This window comes from Phoenix dactylifera, unplaced genomic scaffold, assembly GCF_009389715.1.
Source record: "Phoenix dactylifera cultivar Barhee BC4 unplaced genomic scaffold, palm_55x_up_171113_PBpolish2nd_filt_p 001324F, whole genome shotgun sequence".
Classification (NCBI taxonomy): Eukaryota; Viridiplantae; Streptophyta; class Magnoliopsida; order Arecales; family Arecaceae; genus Phoenix; species Phoenix dactylifera.
In genome coordinates, this window is record NW_024068655.1 from 1 (window position 1) to 12,585 (window position 12,585).

General features: G+C 39.9%; 1 protein-coding gene and 1 pseudogene across 1 annotated transcript; one reads left to right on the forward strand and one right to left on the reverse strand.

Moving 5' to 3' along the window:
- The first annotated feature begins 44 nt into the window (after nt 1-44).
- LOC120108416 lies at nt 45-730 on the forward strand (annotated as a pseudogene).
- Nucleotides 731-930: 200 nt separating this feature from the next.
- Nucleotides 931-11,943, reverse strand: LOC120108417 (probable protein phosphatase 2C 33). The gene is made up of 7 exons (XM_039122014.1): nt 11,145-11,943; nt 10,888-11,059; nt 10,592-10,809; nt 10,391-10,498; nt 10,179-10,304; nt 9,835-10,073; nt 931-1,361 (listed from the first exon to the last, which is right to left on the reverse strand). The coding sequence occupies exons 1-7, from the start codon at nt 11,361-11,363 to the stop codon at nt 1,130-1,132; spliced, it is 1,314 nt and encodes a 437-aa protein (XP_038977942.1). The 5' UTR covers nt 11,364-11,943; the 3' UTR covers nt 931-1,129.
- Between the last annotated feature and the right edge of the window lie 642 nt (nt 11,944-12,585).

A 12,585-nucleotide genomic window follows, 5' to 3' on the forward strand; every position in this document is an offset into this window, starting at 1 on the left:
TGTCAGGCCACCCGGTATATCCTGAGCAACTGGGGTCATGGCAGCGACGCATCTGAGTGCATCTACGACGCAGTGGTCTCCGACCACTGGCGTTTGCTGTGGGTGCATTCCTGTTGCTTGTGGTGGCCATGTTCGCAGAACTTGCCTACATGTTGGTTGTCATCACAAGTCCTTCAACCGCCGACATTGGTAATACCCTCGCCAGCTCCATCAACGGTAATGCTAACCTCGACATCACGCATAAGAACTCTTGCAGGGCAGGCCCGTTCCTTTTTCTCGCAACTTGGTAAGCAGAACCTTCAACCAGTGCATCAGAATTCAAAATGCACCTATCATCAATACACTGCCATAGCATCCAACCATCGAAGCCTGCATGCAGATGTGGTTTGAGTGCGTTAAACAGGGCATTGAAACCTCGACCCTTTGTATTGTACTTGCAGGATCAGTTTTGCCATTGCTGAGGTGCTTCTGATGTTTGGTATGGCCGTGGAATCAAGTCATATATGCCAATGGACAAAGCCAAGGTCCAGCTGCCATGTAGTTCGACCAGGGTTATTTGCAGCAGCAGGAGTTCTTGGATTTCTAACGGTCCTCCTTGGAATCGCCCTGTATCGGACACAAACATGGCACCAATATGCGCACAGGCGCCCAACACCAAGCGCACCGCCAGCACAGTGAGGGCAAATGAAAGCCAGCCCCCACAAGAGACTCCGTCACCCCGACAAGACCTCAACATCAGCATGACTTGAAATGGATTTTGGGTAATTACACAACCATGTGCCCTGCAATCGTTTCGCTGTAATTGGATTCAGTATAATCCATTATTTCACTACTTCATAAGCTTGGAGCCCTCAAAACCAAAAGCCTGAGGCTGCCGAGCGCATAGACAACAGGATTTTCCTGCAAAATAACACTACTATTCCATTAGTATTCCATACAAATTTCCGAGTGGTTAGCGATCAAACTATCCCAATCTGAGAGTGCACTGGAGTTAGTTCACCACCAAACAATAAAGTGGCAACTTACAGAAAGCATCAAACAGCTTATTCAGCTCACTTTTTACATGTTACCGGCAAACCACCCCAAGTAACCGAATACTTGCATTGCTTGGAGAGAGCATAAAAATATTTCACCATTCTTTTCGCCTGGACACTGTCGACTGGCTTAGTCGTTTTCCTTCCATGGCGTCCTTCTTTCTCCTGCACTCAACACAGAGGTAAGGGCCCTCAGATGATCTTGACGTGGGTGAAAAGTGTGTGCCCGCAGTGGCAGATAAACCCTCATTTGGTGTTTGATCCATTTGGCATATTGCACACCGGAAAGGTGATGAATTCGCCTTCAATGGGAAATTTTTCCCCAATCTACATGAAAGCAGGTTTTAGAGTGAGCATCTACTCTAACGCACAAATTGACAATCATATTATGCTGAACATAAATGGAAACCATGCTAGGGTCAAGTGAAACCAGATCCCCTGGTTGACTGGACACTCAACAACACAAATAATAATCTTAAAGTCTACAAAGAGGCTTTTGTCACAGAAAAAATCTACTTGTAAAGTCAAATATACTGCAACGATGACTAACACAGAGTAAATTTTCATCAAATCAACCACATTCATTCGAGTTACGATACAAAATAGTTATACGTTAATCAGTTAAACTAGGTTGATAAATTAACTTTCCAACCAGAGCTAGCAGTTGTTGGCATCTTCCATATTACATCACAAAGAATTTCTTGGCCCTCTTTGTACGCACCGAGATTCCTCTTTCAAGCTTTCAATAAATTGAGTTGACCCATTTACATGATCACATTTGCAAGTTCATTATACAATAGCACCATCAAAAATTCAGAGAGAAGAATAGGACCTAGAGCCACCAAAGTCCAATTTGATATCCTTCAATGGTTCAACCTTTAGCATGAATGATGCATAGAAAGAGAAATGAGCAAGACATCTCTGCCAGATGGGCATCTCATTTGTTTATACACATATACATGGATCTTCCCAATGATTTTTGTTGAAATATGGATACAGATTACCATATTACAAGTTTTGGGGAATGAGATGTGTGACATCAAAATTTAAAGGATGACTATAAAATGATAGATGACCTTATTGACAAGATTAAGAGTAATAAAAATGTGTAGCTATGGTGCTGTCCTGAAAGCAACAGTAGGCAGGATCAAAGATTTGAGAGAATATACCTCAGAAAAATTAGAGCCTTCTGGTCAAGATCATAAAATAAACTTCAATTGCAGCTCTCTGGGAATCTAGGATACTTAGAAATTTAGCAGTGGAAAGAAGTGCTGGTAATATGGTTCATGCAGTGCTTTCACACAAAACAATTTAGTGTTTCCACACAAAACAGGTACTTTCCAGAATCTAATGTTTTCCACATAGAAGAGGTGCTTTCCAGACAAAAGAGGTGCTAGTAATATGATTCATGTAGTCCTTTTCCACACAGAAAAGGAAAGTTTGTACCTTTAAAAATTTAAGACACATGCCAAAGAATTATCGGATGTAAGGAGGGGGAATTACCAAAAAGACTTGCAACTTCAGGCAAACAGTTTGGGCAGTTGGCTCACGAATAGGCGATGTCATTGTTGTGAAATCGCGAACATCATCATCAATTCATAGATCAGGCTTCTCTAGTTCTCTCAAATGTTGTCGCGTAAAAACCAACTAGTTTTAATGTTCGAATATTCAAGGCATAAGGCTACAAGTTCTGTGAGACACAACTATGTCTTGATAAAGAGCGCCATTAGAAACCCACTTTTGCAATAAATTACGAGCAACAAATAAGAAGCATTGTGATAGTAACTTATCCATCTCGAGACATGACCTTCTCTAATGCAAAATCAAATTTTTGAAAAAAGGTCGCCTGCCTACCCAACCAAAACCCCCTTCTGGACAAATCAGAAAGCTTTCCAACTTAGCCTTCTAAGTGCCAAGTCAAAAGACAACCCTGATCTATCTAGATCTTTTTAGCTCTAACAGAATCCTTCTCCTCCATGCCAATATCACAAGTTTCATAACAGGTTGGACCTCATCCAACTACTAATATGATTTAGATTGCCACCATCTTATAGCAATATTATGAAATGAACAGCCCTCTGCATCACTATAAACAGACACGTAATTTATTGAATCTTGTACTTCCAGAACGATGGTAAAGAACTTGGTAACAGTATTGTTACAAAAACAAATAAAGAAATCATGCAAATATAGGACCATTGATAAGGGTGTCCAAAACTTCACTATTGAGCGTGTTAATGTATTGGTCACCCATTTTCACCTGATATACTTCAGGGACTTGAGCCAGCCTCATTTCCAAATGTATAAAGTAGCTGCATATCTATTTTGTCCCTAAAAAGGATTTATTGTTTCAATTTGAGGTAGTAACCAGATCATGAAGGTGGTTACAAGCATAAAAAAGGCCTTATTGGCCAACCTACAAGTCAATGTATTGTTAGATAGTTATCAATATGACCAATTTCGCCAAAATATACCACGATTGCTACAAAATATATATGGAACTACATCCATGTCATGACATCTTTAATTCATACATGATAGTTTAACTTTAAGCATAAAATTTAAACTTTACCCAGCTCAGAAAGTAATTCAGATGATTTATGTGCATTTAAACAGCACTGGCTTCACCTAAGATTTCATATCCATCACATCCATGTTTCCTCCCAAGAAACAAAACCTTAAATAGGCTACAAGAAATAATATCCTTCAAACCTTCACTCAAGGGGATGCAAGAAATGACAATGTAATTGACTATTTCTATTTCCAACTTTGCAGCAAATATGGAACTAAAAAAATAGAAAGGTCTTATTTCACTACATCTCAAAAATGATAGAAAGTATTAAATCAATCCATGTTTATGATTTTGTAGCACTATTTGATGGTATCCACATAAACAAATCTTCCAACCAGATGCTTTCTTTGTCCATGTTTCTAAGATGAGGTCCTTGCTAAATGGCTCCTAAAATCATATGATGCAATTTCCCTCCTCTCCTCTCCTTTTGCATGATGTCGAATTGATTTTGGGTGGGAGGTCCCCAACTCCAACTTTGATTCTATCCACCTACTACTGCTTTGCTCTCTTCCTCCCATATTTGATCGATACATCATATCCAAGTCCTTGTAGAACAACAAAAACTAGAAACCATCTAGAGTATATCCACATCCACTAGCGAAACTATAGTATTAACTTTTAGAGAATTACCACACTAGTGCGTTTGAACACCTAAAAATTTTGGTGACAGTGTTTATGCCATTTGATTAATAGGATTTAGAAATAGTGCACAAACGTTTCAACCCTTCGTTGTGCATGTTTGGGAGTGTGTTTGCACTCGTCAAAAGTGATTCTGAGTCCAAAAGCATAATTTTGAGTGTTTGGCTACAACCCTAAAGTAATTCTTAGCCATGTTAAAAATCCTCCAAAATGTAGTTTACGTAAAGCTGACCTTCTCTCGTTTCCCATGGACAAGGGCCTGCAAGCTTAATATCGCATTTGCGGGAAGTCATTTATTTTAAGAAAACAGCACATTGTCTCTCGATGCCCTCACATCTCCGCTCCTTCCCAACTCCCCAACATATCAGAACATCTTTTCTTCAGATTAATTTCCTCCCAAAAGGATCAACTCCTCATCGGAGATCATTCCCTCTATACCGGCAATGGCGACGCAGCAGTGGATCTTAGCCAATTCCAAAGGCCATCTCCCTCTGTTTTCCCCCCTCTTATAGCAATAATTTCTCCTCTCAGTCTTCCGGGACCTAGAGCTCCCAGCACAAAACCCTCTGCCCGTCCTCAACGATCCACGTCCGTCTCCTTTCCCTCGTTTCCATGAATTTCAATCCATTCCGAGTACCTAGGGTTTGATTTCATCTTTCTTTCATTCGATCAAGCTCCAAAGCCTCATCGTTCTTTATTGGTTTGCTCCGATCTCAATTATTTACCTGTTTGTGTTCCTTTTTTTATTCGAAATTTGGGTTTAGAAAGGCATTCTTTTCATTCTTGGAGAACATTGTTAGATGTTGAGGTTTCTTGTGCAGCTGATTTCATACTAGATTTCTCGTGGATCTGAAGAATGCAACTTTATGTAGTTTGAAGAACAATAGAATAATAAGGATAGTTTCCTCCCTGTTTATTTACAAGTATCATGAATGTTCATGCATCTCGATTGTAAGTATCAGGCATCATTAATATTCGGGGCATCTTGATTGTAAGTACTGGGTTGGTCTATCAGTCCTCCATATAAAGAACAACAGATGCTGCTGGATGATTTCACAATCAAGGTTGCTGAATTCTACCTACCACTGAGAATCAAGGCTTCTCCTCCTCTTCTTCAATGTTCTTGGTTGCTGAATCAAGGTTGCTGTTTTATTTTTGTCAGCCCCTTTTCTCCTCTCTTGCTTTTATTTGGTGAAGAGGAGCTTGCTGTCAGACTGCTGAAGCATCTTGCTTCAAACTCTAAATTCTATCAGCCTCTTCTTTGTTTTCACAGTTTCAAACACTGCTTTTTCCCCTTACTAGTTACACAACAGTGCCTCTTTCTTGATTACTGCCTCCTCTTGGCAGCTGCGGACATTGGTATTCTTTGGCTTAAATCAATAAAAGATGGATGGTTTAAATCTTCCCCTTCAATCAAAAAAAAAGAAAAGTATTGGGAATTTTATGATTTAATGGATTGACCTTTCTGTAGTACTTCTTTGAATGGTTGTGTTTGGATTTTGCGTTTTTGGTTTACTATGGTATTAGGGGAATTAAACTTTGATCTGAGGGTATAAATATTGTTCTTCGGGTTGGTTAGACTGTGAACAGGTTTCTGTCATATTTGGAGTATTTTGGAACTTGTTAAGGAAGAACGCATCTGTCATATTGGGTCTATTCTTTTGATGTGCTTCTACTTGATGGTCTTCTTGGAAAGGAAGACTTTTCATGTGTTCAAAGAAAGTATGATTTTTTCATTGTTCAGAAAACAAAACGTCGCCTAATAGCTCAATAGGATATGTTGTTTTGATACGTAACTTGGCTAAGACGTTTGGTTAAGATGCTATGTCAGTGACAGTTGATAGGAGTTACCTAGATCGCCTAGACGAAAAGATGGCAAATGGGTTTTGTTAGTTTTTTTTGTTGGATCTTCATTTAATTTTATGTAAAAATAAAGTAACTGGGAATGCAAGTGGATCATGTACACCTGATAGAGAGTTACAAGACAACAAAAGGTAAAGGCAAAGCTATTGATGATAGGAACGAGCAAGGGATCAGAAAGAAAGCAATCTAGGATAGTAAAAGCCAGCCAAACATGCTTAACAATTGTTTATTTTATTTTATTTTTTCACATTAGTTGTATGCAAAAAAAAAATGTGTTACATGGTTTTTACTAAATTTATCTGCATCGTGGTATTCAATTGTCTTATATTTAAATAAGTTTAGTAACATTTTAGGCATTTATCCTTTTTGGTTAGTTTGTCATTCAAAAGCAGCTTTTAGGTTTGCTAACCAAACACACAGCAAAAGCTTAATAGAACAGTTATGGATCTTGACAGTCAAATGCTTTTACAGCAAAAGCTGCTTTACCCCGAAACAACTTTTGACCTCAAAAAGCAGTTTTTGCCAAAAGCTGCTTTTTGGCCAAAAGCTACAGCTTCCCCAAACAAATCCGTTGACTTTTATGTTGCTTAGTAGTACTTAGTACTTTTTTTCTCGATTATGTTCTAACAAACTGTATTCTTGGTTGCTTTGTCGGCAAATTCTTTGGACTAAAATGCTTGACAAATCACTGTATATGTCCTATAGGTTGATGCAATTGGATGTTTTGTAGTTATCCTGGTCATCGCAGTTGCTAGTCTACAGAAACTTTTGCCAATAATGTCACACATCAAACTTGGATACTCTCTACTTGTGAATTATGGATGATGGAAAAAATAAATATCACTTTGATTTGAACTGCAACGCCATTAGCATGATATTTATGGAAACATCTTGCCAACATGACACACATCCTCTTCCTCATACAGTTGTAAGCATTGGCATACCATAGAAACTAAAACTATATCAAAGCCACACATACACCTTGTTTTGTTACAATGTTATCTTGATCAACCAACACATATGAATATGTAAACCACATCCTGTTTTTATTAGTCACAAGATCCAAGAGATACCAATATGCTAGATCTACTCAAAGGGCCTTTGATACATGGACACTCTACCTAAGATACTAAGATCACACTGGGGACTTGTACTAAAATGTAACAAACTATGAGATAAATTAGTTTGATATGTGAAGGACAGCTCCCCTCTTATTAAGTGACTGAATATGACCATATAATGAATACACAAATCTCATATTTTACAGTATATAAAATTAAAGGCTAAGAGGTATTTAGATTAAACATCAAATGTAACACATAAATGAAGCAATTCTTTAGGTGTGCCCACATAAGCCCTAATACTTGAATTTGTAAATTATATTCTTGATTGTTTGATATCTACTTGAAGCCAATTAGAATTTCTTAGAAAGAAAAAGGCTCTTGCTTTATGCTATGGTTTGTGAATCATTGATTTGAGGGTGGGAGGCACACTAAAGTTCACAGACATGATAGAACACAACTGTTAGTTGGGAAACTGATGTAGGAACAGTTACATGTGAAGAAAAAATTCTCAACGTGGTAATCAAGGTACGACGTTGTGAAGAATGGAATGCATATGGGAAACCATTGAAAATCATCAGGTATCTTTTTGCGGTATGTCGATCTTTCCTGTCACATAAATTTCTTAAAACTCTAAACCTCAGTCACATGCCCATCCAATCCCCTCGTTAGAAAAAACCGGATTTTGTTTACCACATGGGTTCCTGTCACACATCAAACTTGGATACTCTCTACTTGTGAATTATGGATTATGGAAAAAATAAATATCACTTTGATTTGAACTGCAACGCCATTAGCATGATATTTATGGCAACATCTTGCCAACATGACACACATCCTCTTCCTCATACAGTTGTAAGCATTGGCATACCATAGAAACTAAAACTATATCAAAGCCACACATACACCTTGTTCTGTTACAATGTTATCTTGATCAACCAACACATATGAATATGTAAACCACATCCTGTTTTTATTAGTCACAAGATCCAAGAGATACCAATATGCTAGATCTACTCAAAGGGCCTTTGATACATGGACACTCTATCTAAGATACTAAGATCACACTAGGGACTTGTACTAAAATGTAACAACAAACTATGAGATAAATTAGTTTGATATGTGAAGGACAGCTCCCCTCTTATTAAGTGACTGAATATGACCATATAATGAATACACAAATCTCATATTTTACAGTATATAAAATTAAAGGCTAAGAGGTATTTAGATTAAACATCAAATGTAACACATAAATGAAGCAATTCTTTATGTGTGCCCACATAAGCCCTAATACTTGAATTTGTAAATTATATTCTTGATTGTTTGATATCTACTTGAAGCCAATTAGAATTTCTTAGAAAGAAAAAGGCTCTTGCTTTATGCTATGGTTTGTGAATCATTGATTTGAGGGTGGGAGGCACACTAAAGTTCACAGACATGATAGAACACAACTGTTAGTTGGGAAACTGATGTAGGAACAGTTACATGTGAAGAAAAAATTCTCAACGTGGTAATCAAGGTACGACGTTGTGAAGAATGGAATGCATATGGGAAACCATTGAAAATCATCAGGTATCTTTTTGCGGTATGTCGATCTTTCCTGTCACATAAATTTCTTAAAACTCTAAACCTCAGTCACATGCCCATCCAATCCCCTTGTTAGAAAAAACCAGATTTTGTTTACCACATGGGTTCCTATGCTTGGTTGCACAAATGTTTTTTCCCTAATAACAATTACAATGCTATATCTAGGCTTGCAAGAATCTAAGGCATAAAGGTTAACATTGCGATGCAGACACCACAGCAATTAATCGATCATTTCTATTCATTTAGGACCATTTCTTTTATATTTATTCTAAGAAGCTAGGTATAAGTGCGTAGGGAATGAGTTTACCTTCTGAAATGGGGAGAATGCACATCCCAACAAAGCATTTTACTAAAGCATACTTCATCATGGGCAACCATGGATGATTTAATCAAAAGACTAGCTATAGGATCTTACAAAGTGATCTATAAGCAAATATGCTTAGCGTAGTCTAGAACCTCATCATCTCTAACCTACCTAGCCCATGCACCCTTTATTTGTTTGGATAAACACTGCTCACTTTTTTATAAGTCCCCTCACTCCAACTCCCAAAAAAAAAAAAAAAGATCTCTTCTTAAAGGGGTGCCAGCAGTTGTCTTGAAGACAAAAATCAAATTTCATGAAAGACAAAAGGGTCTTAGCAATGCTTATATAATGGTCAGGGAGTTTCATCAAATAGACACGAATACAGGAGTTCCACAAACATAATATGATGCTCTATCGAAAGGGTTTAATATGGAACTAAATATAATTTGATAATAGGAAAGCATGGAAGAATTTGTTTAACACTACAAAATTTACAAATTGCGATGCATTATGAGGTGCTATTAGAAAAGGAAAACAAGCTAATGCTTCCAGCCCATCTCGTAAAAAATAATCTCAACAAGAATTACGAATTTCTGGATGAAAATAGCGGAAGATCTTTTTGCTCGCAAAGGAAAGAAATTCATTAAGCTATTTGGAAAAGACATTCCCAGCACAAATAACGCAACCACTTGAGTTATGAAGCATAATAGGTTATATATCATAACATCATTAACAACAAAATGGGATCCTAGATGGGATTCGATGAAGTCACACCTTTCTTCCAGGATTGCAGAACCCTCTTCAAATAGTTCCTCGACAGCACCAACTGATGAAAGTTTGTTCGTATGTTTACCAACAGTGTTCTGCGACTTTTTCCCAAAAAGAAGAGATGTAAACTTATTCTGATGCTTTTTTGGAGATGATGGTAGGACACAGCAATCAGATGAAGGTGGAATGATATCAACAACTAAGCAAGTGGTGTCATCTTTCAAGCCACTTGTTCTCAAAGCTTCCTAAAAAAACCAAATCCACAAGAATTAAGCAACGTGAGCTTAAAAAAAGCACTAAAACAAATATCTATAAGTAAAAAGACGTAAGCCATTAATGATTGGCATCACCTTAACAACAAGCTTTGCAGCAAGTTCTGCAGGTATCCCTCGGCACGCCTTCGCAGCCACCTCTGACGACAGAGCATCCCATATGCCATCTGACGCAATTATTAGCCGTCCTCCGGTTCTTGAAAGCTAACCATCCAATCAACAACAACAAAAAAACTATTATTCCATGGGATATGGAATACAACAAAACACCAAGTTTGATTTACACTCACCTTCACTTGCTTAACATGTGGTATCGGGACGATGAATTCACCCACATCTGTATCACCTATTGACCTTGAAAGGCACAAACCACCCGGCCAGCAGCGGAGCGGACCGACCTGAGAAGGCAGCACAAAACAAGTTTGCACTTCCCCATCAAGAAATGAACTTTGATCATAAAATTTGCAACAGAGTTTCTTCAGATTGTATACCTCCTGCCCGCCAGAGAGATTAAGCCTTCCAACCTCTCCCCCACTAGCAGTAACACGTTCCCTTTCCTCCGCATTCTCTTCCAGCCTATGATCGACGGTCAGCAAAGAAACCACACCACCCTGTGTATCCAGTATGCACCGCGAGTCGCCCACCGATGCGACCGTCACCCTCCACCCATCAACCACAACAAGGGTCACCGTCGTCCCCGAAGTCTCCCCTGATGACAACAATCAACGATCGGATTTTTCTCATCAGATAAACAAAAACCAACAGCAGGGCACGCATCAAGACTTGCCTTTGCGCTGGAAATCTATATCCGTCCTCACGAAGCCGGCAACCAGAGCCTGCGGAAGGGCCTGGAGCCACTCCTCCCTGCCCAGCCCCGGAGGAATCGCACTCATAACATTGTCCAAGAGATGCTCTTTCGCGAACACGGCCGCAGACACTCCATTGTGCCCATCGAAGATCTACAGACAAACATTGATTCCCGTAATCGAAACCAAAAAGAATATACAAGAAACGGGAGGAAGTTAAAGGAGATGGCGATGATACCGCGAAGACGGAGAAGGAGGAGGAGGAGTTGCCGGGGATCCGGAGGCAATCAGGCTTGATGAGGAAGTAGTCCTCGCCCCGCTTGGCGAAGGCGTGGTGGCCGCACTTGAGGGTGGGCTTCTCGGACTTGTCGCCGCGGAGCTCGCGGCCGATGAGGGTGGCGAGGGGGACCAGGGGAGGTCTCATGCTCGGATCCCGGTGCCGCCGGGCGTCGGTCATTAGCGACGACTCCGCGGTCTCCTCAAAACCCTAACACATGCTCGTGCCGGTCCTTCGAAGACCAATCTCATCTCAAAAACCGTATATTTCTTCCACCACTCGGATCAGAAAACATAGAGTAAAAGATCAAGAAACGCATCGATGGAAACCCTAGGCGAGATCGGCGGAGGGGATCGGAGGCCCCAATGCCGGTCGGAGAAGTCGATCTCGGCGATGGAGGAATCAAGAAAAAGGAAAGAGAGGGAGGGAAGGAGAGTGGGCGTGGGGCCCAATGGGGGCGAAGATATCGAGGAGGGATAGCGAGAGATCGACTGAGCCCACGGGTTCGGGATTTGCGAATTGTGGCAGAAAAAATCCGAGAGAGGGAGAGAAGGGTTGGGGGGAATGGGATGTCGGTACCTACTGCGGAGGCCAAGGAGGGGAAGGGACCTGCGTCGTCTCTGTTCTGCGGCACCGTAGAAAAAGGAGAGACAGGGAGAGAAAGTAGTAATGATGGATAAAATACGGGGGAATAAATTTTTAAAAGAAACGAGAAAGAACGGGAGAAAGAAAAGAGTTGGTATTTTGTTTTGGTTTGCAGCGGGAGTGGGGGGTGGGGGAGGGGCAAGGGGGAAGGTGTTTCGATTTCTGCTTTGCTTTTCCAGCTGCGCATTCAACTTTCTCCCTCTCTCTCTCTCTTCAATCGCTAGAAGCTGTGTGCGCCCAGGTAACGGCAACAAAAAAGACTAAGATATCCTCCGGCTAGAAAAATACTGTAATGAGGACTGAGGAGGTTAGAATTAGATAAGTGCTTCTTCTTTTTTTTTCTTCCTTTTCTTTCTTTCTTTGGTTCGTTCTTTCTTCTCCTTCCTTTTCTTCTCCTTCTTCTTCTTTTTTTTTATTTTTTATTTTTTTTACTAAGACAGATAATTTATACAAGATGTATATAAATACATCCAATAAAATCAGAAAACAGAAAATCACAGAGCTCCAAAGATAGCTTCCATTTCCAGCCCACAGGTACTACCAGCATGGTTAGCCACATAGGCGGCCATTCAATTTACAATTCCATTAGCTTTTCTAAATACATGCTTAGCTTGGACAGTACCACCATCCATCATCATCATCCAGATATCTCGAAGCAAAGGATGGTCGTAGTCGACAGCCCTCGGACCCTCTTGGATCTATCTGATGACCGTAGCCGAGTCACCCTCCAGGATGACTGAACTAGCTAGTAGCACTC

What these genes read in the sequence shown, in the direction of transcription:
- LOC120108417 (XM_039122014.1), bottom strand. Translation starts at nt 11,363, where the DNA reads ATGACCGACGCCCGGCGGCACCGGGATCCGAGCATGAGACCTCCCCTG. An exon ending in CACATGTTAAGCAAGTGAAG is followed by an intron (nt 10,305 to 10,390) that starts GTGAGTGTAAAT and finishes TTGGATGGTTAG; the next exon opens with CTTTCAAGAACCGGAGGACG. An exon ending in CTGCAAAGCTTGTTGTTAAG is followed by an intron (nt 10,074 to 10,178) that starts GTGATGCCAATC and finishes TGGTTTTTTTAG; the next exon opens with GAAGCTTTGAGAACAAGTGG.